This window comes from Colias croceus, chromosome 11, assembly GCF_905220415.1.
Source record: "Colias croceus chromosome 11, ilColCroc2.1".
NCBI lineage: Eukaryota > Metazoa > Arthropoda > Insecta > Lepidoptera > Pieridae > Colias > Colias croceus.
In genome coordinates this window covers 2,747,767-2,767,976 of record NC_059547.1, presented here as the reverse complement: position 1 = coordinate 2,767,976, position 20,210 = coordinate 2,747,767, and the positions used below count along the sequence as shown (strand labels likewise).

Here is a 20,210-nt window from a genome sequence, read left to right as displayed (position 1 = left end):
GTTTAGATATAGATAATATTTATACAAGGTTTAGATAAGACGGCAAATTTCATGATTTATCAAAGTCAGTTCAGTTTATTTTAAATTTTAAATATACAGACGCACCCTAGGGTTTAAGCTTACGGTACTTTATTGCAATTTGCTAAATCTCGTAGACTCGAAGGACTGGTCGATGTACCAAAAACTATTGAAAAAATGAAAAAATGTTTTTACACAGATACACTATTGACGTTGCTCGCTTATTACACATATTGGCTTAATCTATGTTTATTAAAAAGGAGTCCCTATAGTACCCACACTAGGCAAGCCTGTATCGTGGGCACTGAGACGATTTTACCAAAAAACAAAATTAGATGTCCTCGGTATGATCAACGCTTATAATAACAACAATAACAATATTGTGCCATACTTATCGACAACTTGTTTAACTTGTTTAATTTAAAATACATCCGATATAACAACGGTTATCAACAGGCCGATACAAATATCAGACGAATTGAATAACGCTAAGGAATAAAAACTGCTTTCGCTAATTAGATTATGACATTTTGGTAATGGTTTGGCCACACTAGCAACGACAACGACGACTGCGACCAAAATTCCCATCCAGAAAAACTATTAAAATTACCCGACATTCTGGTACCTACTCGGAAAAAAAATTCGAGGTCAATTAATAAAAAAATGTTTTTTTTGCGATTTTCACTGAAACGTTAAATTTATCATATTAATCTTGGGACGAAAATTGTAGATCATAAAATTATCCATAAAAACGTTCAATACATTTTTTTGTAGGAGCCACCTTTTCTACGAAAAACCTATTTTTTCATCCATTGATCTCAAAAAAAAAATTCCAATCACTAGAACGACGGAAATTCGAATATTTCATTTTTAATTGTGTTTTGCACAATTTTGTTAAATTTCGACTAGATGAAAATTTTGTTCGTGGTCGTAGTCGTCGTTGGTGGAGTGACCAAATCCTTAACAAAACATCATACGCTTAAATCAGTTAGTATCGATAGCAGATTCTATTTCTTTGTGCTTTGACATTTTGTCTCGTCCCTCAGGTCGGCTAGTTTCTACAACAATATAATTTGTTAATTCCCTTTGTTAATTAATTTTTGTTAATTAATCAATTCTTAGTAAACTTTATACGTTCTTTTTTGCACTGCATCACATTATGTATTTGACGATGGTTGTAAGGATAGGTGTAATAAAAACAAAACAAAAATAACTTTAGAAATCTTTATTCCATCAACAATAAGATAATACTGTAAAGATTCTTATGCCTCTTCACACAGCACGCTACTCAAATTATCTATTACATATAGGTAGTTTTACATACAATTTTATTTACTTACAAATATTTTAACTCATATTTATAAGATATTTTTTACAATTTTTAAATTTAAAAAAGAGCAATAAATTGTGATAGGAAGTATAAATAATCGATTATCACAAACATTTAATCTCTCTTTGTACCCTGTTTCTTAGTGTTATGTTCATACTTCGATATAGTTGAATAGAAACAAAGTCCGCTCATCTCTGAGGAAACACCATACATGTATCCGAAGTTGGTTTCTGCAAGAGAAAAATAGTTAACGATTTTTGTTAAAATTGTGTTGTTATCAATCCTATTCTACATAAACAGAACGTGTTATTAGAGACAAAATATCACAATTTTCCCTCATTTTCAAATATATATGAAATGGTTGTTGTTTTTGCGATGATTTTTAGATTTTCTATCGTTAGCATTAGTTTTACTTTAATCGAACTTTGTTAGAACTTGTTATAAGCTTTCAAAAAACATCCAGCATAACACAATTAAATTCCACTACCCCTCTCTCCAATCAAGATATTTTACAGTTCACTCCACCACACACACACAAACACACAGGCCCGTGAAGTAAAGCCTAACGGCCATCCCGCGGGGATATGGGCTGGAGAAAGAGGGTTGTTTTAGTCGGTATGGATAATGACACCATGATCGAGACCGACATACCAGGTCGCAGATCATGACCTGAGATACTTAACAGTATTTTTTCCCTCTATAATAAAAAAAAACACACACACAAACAGGCTACATACCAAGATGGCTGCTTCGTCCCTCTAGTGATGTTCAGCAGCAGTCTGTCCAACTCCGCCCGATGTGAGCAGTGCAGGAACTCGCGCGGGCGCACGCCGCGGAACACATCCGCTATGGACGGCTTCACGTTGTAGAAGATTAGCGTCTGCCCGCGAGCGTGGAAGTCGTCGATCAGGGATTTTATGCCCTGGAAGATAATACATAAATTGGTTAAAACTTAAAAGTTAGACGTAAATAAATAATTACATACTAACTGTTGAAAAATTTCATAAACTTCTGGAACGGTTTTATCTTGTTTTTATATAATCGCATACTTTCATAAAATTATAAAAGCTGCCCGAACATTCTAGAATGCTCTCACACACCCGCACTGTGTTGTACTCCGCAGGCGCACACTGCACACACCGACACAACTATGAAAACATTCACGAATATTCCAGAACAGTCGAGAACGTCCCCTCGCCCGTACCGCAGTGACGTCACACCTATCAAAATGTTCTAGAACATTCCAGAACGCGAACTCACACCGACACAACTGTCAAATGTTCTCGAACTTTCCAGAAGCTTCTAGAACGTTCCAGACCACTCACCCTTGCCGCGGTGAAGTCGGCGGCCTGCACGTGGTGCGCGTCGAGCACGAGCGGCGCGTCGGCAGGCGCCTTGCGCAGCGCGCGCCGCACGAACTCCGCGGACGGGAACGCGAGCGCGCGGTCCACTGTCGCCAGCACGTACGGCACGCCGTCACTTGACTGGAACAATTGTGGATATTTTAGTAAAGTACGTTAAATAATAAAAAATATATACATATATAAAATAGCATTTAAACATTTTCGAAAAGTGATTTTTATTATAATTTTGAATAGAAATCACGTAATGTTCAACAGTGAATAGAAAATGGCTGAAGAGAAAATGATAAAACATTGTTTTATACACCTAGTTATAATACGCGCAAACTGTAAATCTGGGTAATCTATCAACATAATGACGTAATCATGAAGTCTTTATAGTTTTTGGAGCCAGCGCGCACGAGCAACTTTGTCTCCGCAACTAATTTGTCTCTCCCATCAATTGTATGGGGAGTTGCGTCGCTACGTGCGCGCACTTTCATACTAGCCCATGGGTGGGAGAGACAAAATATTTGCGGAGACAAAGTTGCGCGCTAGCTCCTGTTAAAATATGAATAAAAGTATTTCATTAAAGTGAGTTTTTTAGTATTTTTATTTCATTTATTTTACCTATTAAATAAATAAATAAATAAATTTCTTTATTTGCATAATGTGTGTACAAAGATATTACTTATACTTAGGTAGAATCAACACATTAGCCATAAATGGCGTGCAAATTCCGCAACATTATTTTATATAAAAAGTACATTATTTCATTGTCACATGATAAAATTTACACATTTTATATTATATTCATAAATAAAATTAAACCTAATATGTTACAAATTTAAATGTAACTAAATAACAAAATATGTACATCTAAACTTCTACTCACAATAGCTCTAGACACCCTAACAGAGGGTCTGGCAGACGCATACAGCAGGAACACCAAGTTGACAGCAATACCAGCCACGATCCCGAGCTCCAGACGGACCAACAGACATGTCGCGAATGTCACTACTGCGGGGATTATGTCTAATTCTGAAATAAAATAAAATACATATAGAACGAAAAAAGTTTTTTTTTCTGCAAGTCGGTTAAAGAATTATTGATTTAAACAGCTAGTATATCGCGGCGATTAGTTACAAAGTAGTTATATAAAAATATGATGAAACAAAATAAGGTGAGCAATAAATGTGTTAAAAATAAACAAAAACTTCATAAATTAGATTTTTAATAACTTTCTCCGAGATTGAATTTTTTACGTAATTGACTGATTATAATTACACAATAATGTTAATTATGAGGTTTAAATTATTAAGATTTGAAATATTTGTTTTAGGATTATTAATGAGCTATTGTTTATTATTAAAAACATAATGAATGATGTTAGTTATATTGTGTAAAACAGTGTAATCACTATAAATAGATAAAATAGATAAAAAATACCAAAGGAATATGAAAGTGACTTACTCTTAGTTCGCCAAATTGGTTTGAATACATGCAACTCCATCATAAACACTACAGCCGCTATTATCACTGCCGCCAACGACGCTTTGGGTATGTAGTAGAAGTATGGAGTAAAATACTGTAATAGAAAATGGTACTTATTTAAAATAAATTTTGCATTATAAATTTTATGTTAAAGATAGTAGATTTTATGTTAGAGCTAGTAGAAGAAGAGTGTTCTCTTACATAATCTACAAATGGAGCTATAAGAATCGTTACGGTTCATATTGAATATTAATAATTCATAAAAAAGTAGTGTACGCCGCGTTTGACCGTTGCTCCCGCACTATAACAGATTGCTTTTTAAGATGTGTTAGTATCGAAAGAGCCAGCAGCACGAGCACCCCAGGGTAGAGTCCGCCCGCGGGTTTAGCGGCACAATGGTAGTAGAGAGAATGGTAGAGTATATCAACAGAGCCCGACGCGGCTTCGTCAAGGCACAAGTAGAGACTAATGCTAGAGCAATTAACAGAGCCAGTATCTCACTTGTAGAGCCAGCAGCACAAGCACGCCAGTGTAGAGCCCGCCAGACGAACACGAGCTAGGCCGCGGCGCCGTGATAGAGTTGTAGAGTCTTTAGGACAATAATTTTAGTAGACAGTATAATAGAGCTCTCTCACTTGTAGAGCCAGCAGCACGAGCACCCCAGTATATAGCCCGCCCGCGGGTGAAGCGACGCCCGACGCGTGGTTCACAGCGCCAAGGCACAATGGTAGAGCATATTAAACATAGCTATATAGTATGGCAGAATCTGTCCTCGCTGGGATCGGGAGTTGTCTTTTGAAAAGAAGAAGAAGAAGAAGAACATAACCAGTATCTCACTTGTACAGTCAGCAGCACAAGCACGTTAGTGTAGAGCCCGCCAGACGGGCACGTGCTAGACAGCGCCGCGGCCGGCTGCGGCCGTGAGAGAGTTGTAGAGTCGTTAGGACAATAATTTTAGTAGAGAGTATAATAGAGCTATCTCACTTGTAGAGCCAGCAGCACAAACACTCCAAAGTAGAGCATGCCACGGGTGTAGCGACACCCAACGCATACTTCACTGCATCAAAACAGAATGGTAGAGCATATTAAATAGAGCCAGTAACTCACTTGTAAAGCCAACAGCACAAGCACCCCAGTATAGAGCCCCCCCGCGGGTGTAGCGACGCCCGACGCGTGGTTCACCGCGCCGCGGGAGAGCGCGCCCGACACCGGCATGGAGTCCACCACGGAGGACACGATGTTACACACACCGAGCGCTATCATCTCTTGTGTAGCGTCCACGTGTTTGCCTTCCGCTGTGGATTGAGACCATATTAAAATATACGATACTAGCTGTGCCGCGCGGTTTCACCCGCGTGGCTCCGCTCCTGTTGGTCTTAGCGTGATAATATATAGCCTATATTACTCGTGGATAATGTAGCTTTCGAATGGTGAAAGAATTTTTAAAATCGGTCCAGTAGTTTATGAGACTATTCATTACAATCAAACAAACAAACAAAGTTTTCCTCTTTATAATATTAGTGTAGATAAAACATGCAATATAAGTAGACATACCTATGCTAAAAAGCAATGAGAATTGAAATCGTTTTGACTCTAGCATGGTACTTCTCAATCTTTGTTGCAAAATCATTACAGCATCGTAAACACAAATTATTAGATTTCAAAAAGTCAGCCACAACTATCATAGAAAGTAACTACATAATATTAACAACTAAATACTTACAGAAAACTTTAGCCAGCGCGATGTTTTCCAATATAGATAACAAAGGCACAACAAATATGGCAGAACCGAGCGTAGAAGTCATCTCCATAAACGTGTAAGTGTGGTTTCCGACCGTCGCTGAGAACGGTGGGGGAGAGAATTCTGGCAACCCTGGTTTAACTGTACCTGGGAATAGAAAATTATTTATGTCAAAAAAGATTCAAGGAAAGAAATACTGAGATACTAAGCAGGTAGAAAAAACTTTTGAAGTGAAACTTCTTTAGGCGCGTTGAGAGTAAAATTTCAAGGTCGCGTCATGGCAATACCGGAGTAAAGTGACAATTTTGGTATCTCTGAAACTTGACAAAGAAGTTTCACTTCTTACACGTGTGCTCGGCACACACGCTCTTTTTTACTTATTATTTACTATTATAGTATTTTTATTATCTGTGGAAAAACTAAGAAGGCATAATGATCTAGGGTTCAAACCCTAATTATAGGTTATGTTTGGCAACTGTTACACGTAAAATATGGCATTGAAGTTAAAAACATGTGTTGGTATTTAGTTCTGCTTATTGGACATAAACTTTAATGTAAGGTTCTTGAGGTTTAATGTTAGGTTGTGTTTTCTTAGAAAACGCTGTTAACTTTGCTTCGTAGAATTCATTTTGGGTCAAAACACTTAAACTACATTTTAGTGACTATTATCTACATGAAACATTTATAAATCAGTTTTTACTGAATTTAATGATCAATTTTCAGAATGGGGACTCTTACACATCAGAAAATAGGTACCAACTGGTTTAAAAAAGGCCGCTGAGAACTTCTATTTCAGTTGAAACATTCTCCTAACCTTATATACCATTTAAACAATTTCTAAATTTTCAATTTGAATTTTGATATCCATCATTGTCCAAATCAAATCAAGTTATCTTTATTTGCGGAATGTAGTAATTCCTTTCAAGTTTCAACCTGGCAAGAAAAACACACAAAACGCCTAAAATTTGAAAGTTTTGCACCCAACTTTTTTTTAAATACCCGCATAAAATCGAAACACCAACATACCAGTCAACATAAACGGCGTCTGGTTCTTTGTATCGAAGTAGTACGCGAGACCAGAACACACCAACACAACCAATATATTCCGTGTGGTTGAGAGGAACCAGAGAGCTTGTGACGCGCCGACCCGCGCGCGGCTCTGCGGCAACGTCGCCGGGATACCGGCAACCTCGCTCGCGCTGTCTGAACTGTCGGTGAACTTGATGTCTTTTACTTTCTGTAATGTTAAATCAACATATACTTAGCTAGGCTGTGGAGGAATATGTAGGAGAGGAGGTCCTGCATACTAATGGGAGGATTTTCGATCATGCGACTGGCCAGCTGGTAAGGCCCCGGCCCTTGAAAGTTGCCCACGATTTAATACATGGTTAGATCTTAAATCTTAATTATTATATTGATGTTGATAGCGGACAGTTATCGTGTACGGTCTACATGTACAACCATGAGTTATTTTTATAATACTAGCAGATAAAAAAAAAGATCGGGATTTAGGGCAAGTGACCCGGTTGTGGCCACCGACCCCTTTGTGGCCATTTAGAACTTCAAATTGTTATAACTAAGGCAAAGACAAATATTTTACTCTATTGTTTACGGGATTAAAAAGATCTATTATTGGCAGCACAGATAGCGTTGAAAGCTCTGATGTTTCAAACTTCACTTCAATCCAACAAGTCGTTAGTTTTTGAAGAGCGTCAATTGTTCTAAGTCTTAGCAAAACGGGTAAGGCGAGCGGGTGAGTAATCAATAATTATTTTTTAAATCCTTCTTATTTTTTTAATGTTTATGTTAATTCTTCATAAAGAATACACTGTCTAATAACACACTAATGTTATTTTATCGCTATTTGTTTATTAAGTGAGGTTATGAGAGGTGGCCACTAATGGAGCCAAAATGAATGAATTTTCCCATCTTTGGCCACATGATTGGCCAAAAGTGGTGCACGTAGAACCCCACTTTTGGCCATTTAGTTTTTATCGTGATTTTTCAACTTAATTACTAAGCTATTTTGATATAAGTAATCTATTCATTTTCAGAGTTATAATAATTATAATGCCTCCATCGAAACCAAATACTAAAAAAATCGGTGTCGTGAAAAGAAAATTGTTCCAGTACTCACCGCATAAAATATCATTACTATTGAACGCAATAAAGAATGGAATGCCCGTTGCCACTGCTAGTAGAGATTTTAATGTACCTCGAACGACATTGCGTCACAAAATTTCTGGAAAAGCACCTGAAACTTCTGGACATGTAGGGACCCAGTCAGTTCTTGGAATACAACTAGAAAACGAACTTGTCATATGGATCAAAGATTGCGCTCGCGCTGGATTTCCTATTAATAAGGAAGGTTTACTGGATTCTGTTAAGAAAATTGTTGTGAAGGGCAAAATTGCTACACCTTTTATAAATGCGATAGACTTCAAGATCCTGGTTCGATGGATTTATGGCGAGACATCCTGATTTGAGCCAAAAAACATGCCGAGTATATTAATAAAGCTCGTGCCTTAATAACTGAAGAGAAAATTCGGAACTGGTTCCAAGAAATTTCTTCATTGCTCGGTGATGAAAATTTAAAGATTCTAAAAAACCCTGCGAGAGTTTGGAACTGTGATGAAACAGCTTTTTTTCTAGCTCCAAACGGATCTCTTGTGTTAGATTATAGATATCTACCTCGTATATAATGTTGATCTCCATAATTGTAATTTTAATTCAAGCTGAGATATTATATTTCATATATGTCGTCAATATTATGTTAGCTATTTTATCTATTGTTGGTCGTAAAATATGCGATTTTCGAATAAATTTTTCATTACTTTGAATTATCTGCTTTTTATTTTTGATGAATTTGATGATGGCCAGAACTGGCACATGACATGGCCAGAAATAGGGTAAATCTGGCCAAAAATGGCACAAACTACCATTTATTTTTCTTTCCTAGAGGATTATTTTTCCATTGAATCCTTATGAAAAAAAATATATCTTTAGGCTAGATTTATACATATTTAATCACGTTTTACAAGAAATATGTCCGTCATAACAAAAACTGTAAAATTATATAGCCTCAAAGTCTACAAATTTCTTAAAATGGCCAAAACCGGGTCACCTGCCCTAATTAAATTTTTTATTAAGTTTTGATAATACTACAAAGTTAATTTAACTTAATAAATTAAATTAAATTAAAAATTAAGTTACCAATTTAAAAAATATAATTTGGTCAGGTCAGGTAAGTGTAGGTACTAAGTACTTAATTATTTTCATTAATAGCGTTCTACAAAGTCATTACATATTATGATAATGTTTCTTATTTTTTTGTTGTTGTATGAGATTTCAATTACCCGTTAAACATTTATGGTATCTGTCGCATTATTATTACGTTTCTAATCCTAAAACTATTAAAAAAAACTAAAATGTTTCAAAATAATTACCAAGTAAAATAATATAGAAAACTTTAGTCAACTACGTACCATACACATTCTTAGTACATAGTGCTTACTCAATCGTCAAAACACATTCATCAACTATCACTTAGAGTACGCCGCAGGAAGCTCGAATGTATGTTATTTGCAATTGTCACACTCAATTTACTTGCTTATCTTATGAAACGGCACGTGTATGTGCCTTTTAAATGTATAAATAACCCATCTACAATCAATCTACATGTTTTTTTGCTACTAAAGCCAAAGCACTAAAGCGTTGATAAAATTTGAATGTACATATATTGTATTGGTATGAGTAAAGTTACAACTTAAAAAGATATACAACTTAGCTTACATACTTTTGAACGATACTCGCGATGATCTCAAAAACTACAGAGGTTCCTGAATTGCAAACTGTATATATATGTATTATCGCTAATAGTAGGTAGCTGATAGAAGAGAATGTTGTTAGATGAGAATATATTTTGCATTATATATACTTAACATCTTTACTTGAAATCCACACAAAAATTCCTATTTCCTAAAAATTTAATGTTAAACAATGCACAAAACTTATGCACAGTACACATCTCAAATAATGCACAAATCTTATGCACAGTACACATCTCTATAAGTCACGTTCATAACATTCCCCTACCTCCAAAGCAAGTAGGCACACACTACACATGTCAATCGCTTATTTGCCAATAAACTCACCCTAAGTAAAAGCAACACAATAATACAGGACAGTCCCAGCACCGAGTCCCACAGCCTCGTCTCGCCGATGTGCTCATAAATACCCGACCACACCTGAAACAAACATTTTGCATGGAGTTCAATGCACTTTCAAGTACCTAATGTCAATAACTTAGAGCTTATACGAAGGAACCTTATTTGTACGTCCTCTGACTTATATTCCTCGTGTTTTTTTTTTTCATCTATGATCTTACATTTTAATGCATCATCATCATCATCATCAGCCATACGCTCCCACCACTGGGACACGGACCTCCTTTGAGGGTTCATTTTAATTCGTATAATTTATTTGACTAATTTTTTCCAAATGCACGTTGAAGGGCAAGAAATAGGTATAAAATAACTGAAAAATAATCTTTTTTTTTTATAGAACTATAATTATTGTTTTTTAATTGCCTTGGTTTTAATGACCATACGTTTTCCATCACCTAGCTAATAACATACAACAATGTACAAAAAACACACCTACAAATACAAAGTTAATTCAAAATACAATGATAAAACAGTTTTTAATAATGGAATGTCGAAGGCCGATAGAATGTCTCCAGAGTGAATTAAAAAAAACTCGTTGAGTAAATTAGGCAAAAACTCATGGAAAAAAGGGTAAACACAATTACTATTACGTAGAGTTTGAATACGATTTGCAAATAATATCAAAAAGTAGTACATTTTTTTCGATACACGTAATTCATAAAATTATATGAACTACTTCATAAGTTACAGGGTTAAACTGTTGGTCAATATTGCTTTTGTTAAGAAAGTTGCAATTTTAAGTTCTACTGTTTTTAGTACCTTATTTTCAAACAAATTATCATTTTTTTCAATTTGTAGACAAACATCAATAATCCATACTACTTAATATTATAAATGCGAAAGTAACTCTGTCTGTCTGTTACTCAATCACGCCTTAACTACTGAACTAATTTGCATGAAATTTGGTATAGAGATATTTTGATACCCGAGAAAGGACATAGGATAGGTTTTATCCCGGAAATCCTACGGGAACGGGTTTTTCTTTGAAAACGCGGGCGAAGCCGCGGGCGGAAAGCTAGTAATTTATAATTTTTGAAATGTAAACAAGTTAGCGTGAGAGAATTTGGAAAAAATCAGGTTTTTGAAAATCTAGTAACCTGTATATTAAAATGGAAATTTGTAATAATTTGCAGACAAGCATCAATAATAATTTACATTTTTTTGGCAAGTAAACAAGTTAGCGTTTAAGAGAATTTGGAAAGAATTAAAATAAATCAGGTTTTTCATAACCTATAGAAAGTGGCAAATGCTATAATGTTAAATTTATGCAGCAATAAATTAATGTACATGGAAAACAAATAAATGAATTTTAATTGGCGTATCTAATGATCAATGAATTCTAAATTTGTAAGCTGTAAACGTAAGGAAATAAATAATACAGTATATAATTACGTCATGTAAGAATAATAATAATAGATTCAAAGTGTAATTTATTCTATTTTATATTAATTTTTATTATTTATTATGTATGTACCTGAAGGAACTTGCCACCTGGGAAGCTCAAGCCAAGGATGTCCTTGACTTGCGTGGTCGCGATTATGATGGCAGCTGCTGACGTGAATCCCACAGACACAGGACCGCTTATGAAGTCGATGAGAAAACCTAAAAGAATGATTTATGAGAAGTTTTTCAAATTACCTTTGGGCTTCCTGGTATTACGATGGTCGTTATCTTTACGTCTAGTTACTAAACTAATAACGATGATTGAATAAATGAATAATCTGGGATTAAACCAGGTCTATAGTTTTTTTGGAATAGTGCGGAAAATGCCGTGTAAAATAAGACGTATAGACAGATAAGTATTCAAACAAACAAACCCGTATCGATATCATTTTTGTTAAATTAAACTTTTAAAATTATAATAAACAGAATTGATGAAGACACTTTTTGAATATTTTTTAAATTCAGGCGTGTTGTACATAATAATATGAACACATAAAAAGTCCACGAGATTTTCAGTCAAATTCTTACTTATGTCCAAGTTAATTATTATCTATTACAAGTACTTGAAGCTAAGATAAGTATTTTCCTGCTTCACTGTTCTAACTTCTAAGTAATTATTAATACACATTATTCTTAGTAGAAATACATCGTTACGTCTGTTTTTATAATAGCAGACTAAACATTTATCATTTCATTAAAATAGTAAAAATATTTATATAAAATCTGTGTTATCATAATGATACAATTTTTCCAAGAAACAATATCTAAGGATTATAAAAAGTTTCATATTACTTATATTTTTATTTGTTTTTATATCGAATTAAATTACGCCGTTATTTTTAGTCTTAATTCAGTTTACCATTTTTACACATTTTACATGTAAGTATTTTAGTGTATTACCACGTATTACATTTCCTAATACTATTTTAATAATGAATTTTGTATTTTTCTTAACATTCAATATCAAGCGAAGCCGCTGACTGAAAAAAGTTAAAATACGTTCGCGACTATTTATAACAACTCTATAATATATTTTAAATAACTTCCTAGTTGATATATTTTCATAAACTTTAAATTATGTTTGCTTGACTACATCGTGTGACTAACAAATATATTTATTGCTAATAACATAACATTGTATGCAAAATATTTATATTGTTCTTGCAATGTTTTATAATCACGAACTGGTAAACTGTAAAAAATGTATGACGCGTTTAAAATAACTATACGTATAAAATGGTATAAATGAGCATTACCATTACCGATATTTACGTAAATTATTCCGTGTAATAAGTGCTATATAAAAGGGCTATTTAATATATATTTGCTTTTTCAACTATTACGTAAATTAGGTATAACGGCGACTAATATTAGCGATTATATTCTGACATATTACAACAATAAAAAGAAAATTTGCAGGAAATAACAAATAATTTCATGGACATTTATACTTAAAGTATAAAAGGGCACAGATAGTAAACTCTTTGTCTAACAGAACAATCAACATATAGGTAAATTATATTTTTCAATAATTCAGTGACTGATTGTTTGTCTGTTTATTCAGGCTATTTTTCGATATGGTATTTCAATGTTTATTATTGTAACTAGATGTTTTGTTTCTTGAATTTACGCGAAAGGTTGGTTACCTGTTACTAAAGTTATTTAAAAATTGTTTAAAGAGGTAAAGTTGTATTTTATGACTTATGATGAGATATACCTAATTTAAATTCAACTTCAGTATAAAAAATATCACATTGACGTTAAAAGCTTCAGAATTAGTTCCATTCCAAATTAATCTGACCTTATTTTTTATTCACAAAGAAACAACGCATATTACCTGAGGTACATTTTGTCACCGATTAGATACGCATTTTGTTAAATGCAGAATTTAAAAGATAATTGAATAATGTAAGTAAATAGGTGCGATTCGCTTTGTAAGGACAAAGGCTATATTGACGACAACCATTATAAATTATAAGTACACATTTTTACATTTAAATGTCGTTTATTTCAGCATTTATGTACTTAAATGTTAAATATATGGTTAAAATATATGGTCAAATTTTTTGCACGAACCAATTTTTAAAATATGCGGTCCTTATGTTTTATTCAATAATTAAGTTTAACTGACCGTTACGAAAATAAGAGCCCGTATGGTTACAGACAGATAAATTTGAATACCTAAATTAAAACTTATAACAAAACATTGTAGTTGGTAGGTATTTGCATTACAATTGTATGTAGCAATTTATGTCTTTATGGGCTCTATAGTTTGAAATCTTTAACTACATTACCTTGGCTTAGTGTATTTCACATTAAAATATGTATGATTTTCCAAAGATGAATTACATATCTACATATTATAATTTAAAACAGTTTTATTTTTGCAAGATTCCTTCAAAATGTAACTAACTAAGGAACGATTTGTACAAGAACATAAACTTTCTGACGGATTTAGGTAATATATGCACACGATGGAGTTGATGTCCAATCCCATTAAATAGTGATATTTAATGGGATACGACTCTTCAACCACAAATGGTTGTAGAGTCAAAACTCTTCTATACAAATAGAAAAAAAAAAACTTACCCAACTGTAAAATGCCCATAACAAGTTCGACGCAACCAGACAAAAACGCCAGAAGCACTGCGAATTCCGGGCCCAGACCATGTAGGTTTTCTCTCGTCAGTATAGCAGCTATTGCCGTGGGTCCGATAGCGGAGTCCTTTACAGAACCGAATATCGTGTACACGAAGCAAGCCATGAAGGAGGAGTATAGGCCATACTGCGGAGGTAGACCGGCTACGTTCGCGTAGGCTATCGCTTGCGGGATCACTGTCAGACCGACAGTCAGACCTAAAAAAAGAAGAGATAAAGGGTAAGGAAATGTATTTAGGGATAGATGATTGGATGTTTATTTTTAGAATTTTATAAAGTGGTGTAGTGCAGGTTGCACTACACCACTTTATAATTATTAAATAATAATTAAATAAGTAGATTAGACTCAGAAGTCAGACGTGGACGGTCGGGGACAGACTATATAAATCACAGACAAAAAAATAGTCGCGTACTTCGTAGATTGTGTCTGGCAAACTTCATTGAATCGTTTAGTTTATTCACAATAAAAGTTTTTTTAATGTGTCAATAAGATTTATGTAATTTATATGCTCTGTATACTGTTTCTGTTTTAAGAAATGCTTGAATATATGTACAACATAACATTCATAAGATTACGTAAAGTAAGGTTTCTAAGGTTCTCAGTAATCAAATGCATTTCCTTGACAATGGACAATGGACACTTTCAAGAAATGTGCTACAGATTATATGATTTTCAATATAATTAAAAAAATTACCCTATTACGTGGCGTTTACCTCAGTGATAAGCATTGTAATTTTATTGAACAAAAAGGTTTAATTGCATAATTATTGGGAACTTTTACTATTAAAGGTCATAGTAGTTCTGCTGTGTCGCTTTTTATCACTGTCTTTTAATTGTAATATTGCCTTTTTTAAAGTGAGGAGAAGTAGAAAAAAATCTATTGGTATTTAACTTGTTTGTTGCCTGATTGTATGTGTTGATATCAGCGCTTTTTTAGTATAAAGTTATTATAAATACTAACTAAGTAGTTTAGTTTCTAGTGTCCAAATGTCGTAACAATCTAGACCCGAGACGTGGGTTAGTGCTTGCAACAACATAAAGCACACAATAGAAATCTCACTAATTTCACGCTCCGATACCTCTTGTTGTAGACTTTTTATTGTAAAACATCACAAAGGTCATTTGTTATATTTCGCAGTTTAGAAAATAAAATGGTCATTGAACTTGTAATAAGCATTCTGCATAATATATCTGCGGATTACTTCTAAAGAGTCAACAAAAGCTAACTGAAAAACTTTGATCAATTTTTATTAAACTACAATGTTTTTGTTAGTATGATTTTTTACCATAAAAAGAATAAAACAAAATCAATCTTTCATGTCCATCTACATAATAAGTTTTTTACCTAGTCATCGAGAAAGGGTAGACTTCCGACGCAGGATTCATCCTGGGATTGTTTAAAAACCGGGTAAAATGTCTAAAGCCGGACTCTTGCTTGAAAATTAGAAACCTCTGGATTTGTCGTACCTACCTGTTGAAATTTTTTGGTCTTAGTAAAATAAACGTTTATGTACACGTGTTTCATTTAATTTATGGCTACGACTCATTGCTTATGGCGTTATCTTTAATCAAGCGTACCCGAATGATTCGTTATAGTCACATTTCTTTTATAGTCATTTTATATGCATATGTGCGATGTTTTACACCGTATATAGATGTTATTTAAAATATTTATCAATTTGTAAATGTATTTTTAATATCCCGCGAACTTCCAATTTTTAAAGAACTCTACTTATAACGAAAAGTAGAAACACAAACACGGTTAACAATAAAATTATTATGAGTCATGAATCATGATAATTGGTGTATTACCTAATTCCAAAATTTGTATAATTTGAACAAACATCGTTTGTATTGTACAAACTGTAATTTACAATATTATGTTAATACATAATTGTTACCTACATTTTCATTCTAATTACGGCACTTGTAAAACACCAAATTACTGAAATTCACTATACAAATTTATTGTATTCACTTTACAAGTATTTTTATTGGTAGTTACCGAAAAAAATGTTGCTTTTATTGTATTGCGAATATAAAGGATATTGTGTGAAAGAGATGCAAATAGGAAGTCATCACTCTAGCATACTGAAAATGTCATAAAAAAACTGAATGCAAGTGCGAAATTACAATTGTAATTAAAATTATAACACAGTAATAAAACTATTTATCACATTGTTCAAATAAAACATTTATGGTTAAGGTGATATTGGAGTAACAGCCATAAATAAACTAGTTTATATTGAAAATGTATATAAGGTTATTTATAAATAATGTTTTCTTTTCTCAAGCACTTTTGCGGTATATTATTAAGGTACATATTGTATATTAAATTTTATACAGGATATCTTATTTTTAATATTAATAAATATAGTTTGAAAAAACTAAAAATCAAGCTGTAATATAATAAACTGAGAGATTATTGTATTGAAGCCGATCCTTGATAAGTGTACAAAGTCTGAATTAGATCTGTCCGTTGAAAGTGGGTCAAAATCGAGTCTAAAGGAGTCGGTTACATACTATCATATTATAAGCATGAACGTAGTATACTGGAAGGTAATATACAAAAAAACCTATTTAAAAGAAAAAAAGCACTGAATAATTTTACGTGCTACAAAATATAAAAAAGAACGTGTAGTGTGGCGAGCACAAGTGTCAGAAGTGAAACTTCTTTAACAAGATTCAAAGAAACCAAAATTACTCCATGACGCGTCCTTGAAATTTTACTCTCAACGTGCCTAAAGAAGTTTCACAAAAACTACATATAGTGCGGCTTAGATTTATCATCTTACCTGCAATGGCATCTGCCAGTCCATGCCTCACATTGTAGTTTGGAAGCCAAGCCAGGATGGGTATTCTTCGGAGTAAAGTCTTCTTGGAACAGCACGCTTTCGCTCGCTTCGCAACGTCGCCTCGCCATCTACTCTTCTTTGGGTAACCGGGGCCGGGGTAGGAACCATTTGTATCTGTGGATAATATAAATTGTTATAAAAAAGATCGTGAGGAAACCGACATGTCGAAGAATCGAAAGTTCGACATATTGTGACATCTGCTAACCCGCACTTGGCCAATGGCCAGCGTGATAGATTATGCCTGTACCCAGCAGTGGGACCGTATATGGGCTGATGATGATGATAACAATTATGTTATAATGCTAGGTAAGCCACAGTCTTGTGTACACTATAAAAGCGTAAATTTCATATTTTTTGGTTTTATTGTATGCTTTATAAATATACATTTTTTTTAATAGAAAGAGATTTTGTTTTATCACCGGCATGGCAGTCAAATCAAGGACAAATTGGATCGATTCATGGACGTGGTCAAAGCGCGGAAAAAATACCACTTCAATGTATTAGGTCATAAATTCGCGAACTATTATTGTTACTGTTAATTGTAACTGTTAATTTAAAATAGCTTTGCCTGGAGTAGCTTTCTTTTGTAGAGATATACCTATTCGTTAAATATATTAATGTGTGATTTACCCGGTTTTAATGTATTTTTGACTGGAAGGTCAAATCGCGTTCAAGATACGTCTGAAGATACAATTTAAGTTACATGATACGTGCATCGAATATTTTTGTTTTAATAAATATTATGTTTTTAATAAGGATTTAACAATTTAGCTTACCATATCTAATGAGATTTTACGTATGCAATACAAAAATTACAGTTAAATTATTGCCTTATAAATTTGTATGTTTATCATTTGCATTTTGACGTCAAAGTTAAAACAGATGTATTAATTATCATAAAATAAATTAATAAATACTTAATTATAATAATATGGTTACTTTTCCGTGTTTGTCTTCAACTGTCTAAATTCAGGTTGAGGGCATTCAGGGTAATGAGACAAATATGTTGATTTTGTTGCTAGATGTTATTAACTATTTACGTAAAGTTACGTATTTATAGGTACAGTTGACAGATATAACCTATATATGGCTTCGTTAAATATTTTAAAATTTAAAATTGCAGATTAATTGAAGAGAGACGAGAGAAATTACCTATAGTTTGTTTATTTCTTTTTGGAAGATACTCACAAATCCTATAATTGAGCAATATAAATTTTCAATATGCAATAGGTACTAAAATATACCTAGAGTTTTTGAAGGAATAAAAAAATTCTACAACCCTACACTTTCATTTACTTTCAAGCCAATAACCATAAAAATACCTAAAGTAAACAGAAACATTATATAACCAAAAGTATATTTAATTTGCAAATTGCGGTCAATGTCCAAGCGCTTATCAACAAAACAAGAAAGCTGAAAAGCAAGCGAACGCCAGGTGTTCAGGCGACCTTGGTCCTTGACCTTTTAGTAATGTTAGTTTCAATTTAATGTCCATAGAGAAATGAGATTTGATGCAAGTAATTAATTCGGCATAGTAGGAGATGTAATTACTGTCTTTTGTATGGATGATGCTCGCTAAAATAATATTCAATAATCAATAGAGATTGAATGTGAAGATAACATTTAGTATATTAAGCATTTATTCATATCTTTATAAACTTAGAATATTTTAAGGCGTTAATAGGGGCTAGCGACCTTGGCGACGATTTACTAGGCGGAATCGGGGGACCGGCGCGAATCTATCGTAGTAAAAGTACGTATAAAAATTATTTAAAAAGATATTTGGATATTGAATCAAAATTTAAAACAACCATGCCTTGTGTTTCAATTTCATAAACACACTGTTAAAACACTACAATAATTGACATTATATTGACTTAGCGTTTTGGTTTAAAGTACAAAAATCGACCTCAGTTCATGATTTTTTTCCAAAAAACCTGATTGTAAAATAAACAAATTAAAACAACCATGCCCTTTATCATATTCGAAACTATAATATACATTTTTTTTAGATATACATGTACATAAAGAATCTAAGAAGAAAAACGGTTATAACTAGAGTTAATTTTCGGTATCAAAAGGGGATTCTACCCGATTCAGGCCTTAATACACAAAATACGAGAACATAAATAATAGTCGATTATTTGTTTTAAATAAAAATATATCCATTAGTTGAAAAATCTGCGAAAAGTTTACATAATATTGCAGGTACATATCTGCATAAACTACTCTCTATTAGTTAGAGTCTACATTCTAAAGTAACAGTTTGAGTTTCAGTTCAACAACGTCGTTTTTAGGGTTCCGTACCCAAAGGGTAAAACGGGACCCTATTACTGAGACTTTGTTGTGTCTCCAGGCTGTATCTCATAAACCGAGATAGCTAGAAAGCTGAAAAATTTTCACAAATGATGTATTTCCGTTGCCGCTATAACAACAAATACTAAAAATTAAAAAGTAAAATATCAAGGGGGGTCCCATAGTGCGGAACCCTTCATGCGCGAGTCCCACTCGCAATTGAACGGTTTTTCATCAATAAAGCAACCCAACTTTACCAACAAATACAGTAAACACATCTACACGAGTTCTGTCGAAATGGTAGTTTATGTATGAAATACAGCTATGTGACATTTCATTGAGGACAATCAAACAAGGCGAGTCAATGCCTTGGGTTCGGTTTCTATACCGAGAATACTATGAACCTAGATATCACTCGACTTTTTGAAACAATCTATAGGTAGATAAGGCATTTGGATACTCTCAGTAAACGGTAAATAAACAAGTCTATACGTATCATCATCATCATCATCATCATCAGCCCATATACGTTCCCACTGCTGGGACACGGGCCTCCTATGAGGGTACAGGCCATAATCCACCGCGCTGGCCAAGTGCGTGTTGGCGGAATTGCGGCTATACTTCAAACTTGCACTTGCAACATTTACAAATACAGACAAAAATGCTCTGATTTCTGAATAAGATAAAAACTACTGGGCCTATCCGAATAAAATTTTTATGGGACCAATTCGACACCATCCCGCATCGAACAAAAAAAGAATCACGTAAATCGGTTCAGAAACCTCGGAGTAATCGGTGTACAGACATAA

At 33.6% G+C, this 20,210-nt stretch overlaps 1 protein-coding gene across 1 annotated transcript in view; it reads right to left on the bottom strand.

The window, feature by feature from the left end:
* Window positions 1–1,228: 1,228 nt before the first annotated feature.
* The window catches only part of LOC123695575 (sodium-independent sulfate anion transporter-like), a 33,906-nt gene continuing 14,924 nt past the window's right edge, over window positions 1,229–20,210 (bottom strand). The window contains exons 2-13 of the mRNA XM_045641466.1: window positions 17,047–17,220; window positions 14,182–14,448; window positions 11,624–11,751; window positions 10,078–10,170; window positions 6,950–7,160; window positions 5,906–6,070; window positions 5,290–5,477; window positions 4,162–4,276; window positions 3,584–3,729; window positions 2,674–2,832; window positions 2,086–2,270; window positions 1,229–1,578 (exon numbers count right to left, since the gene is read on the bottom strand). Of these exons, the coding sequence (XP_045497422.1) occupies window position 1,578; window positions 2,086–2,270; window positions 2,674–2,832; window positions 3,584–3,729; window positions 4,162–4,276; window positions 5,290–5,477; window positions 5,906–6,070; window positions 6,950–7,160; window positions 10,078–10,170; window positions 11,624–11,751; window positions 14,182–14,448; window positions 17,047–17,220 (1,832 nt within the window). The 3' untranslated portion in view covers window positions 1,229–1,577. The remainder of the gene's footprint in view (window positions 1,579–2,085; window positions 2,271–2,673; window positions 2,833–3,583; window positions 3,730–4,161; window positions 4,277–5,289; window positions 5,478–5,905; window positions 6,071–6,949; window positions 7,161–10,077; window positions 10,171–11,623; window positions 11,752–14,181; window positions 14,449–17,046; window positions 17,221–20,210) is intronic.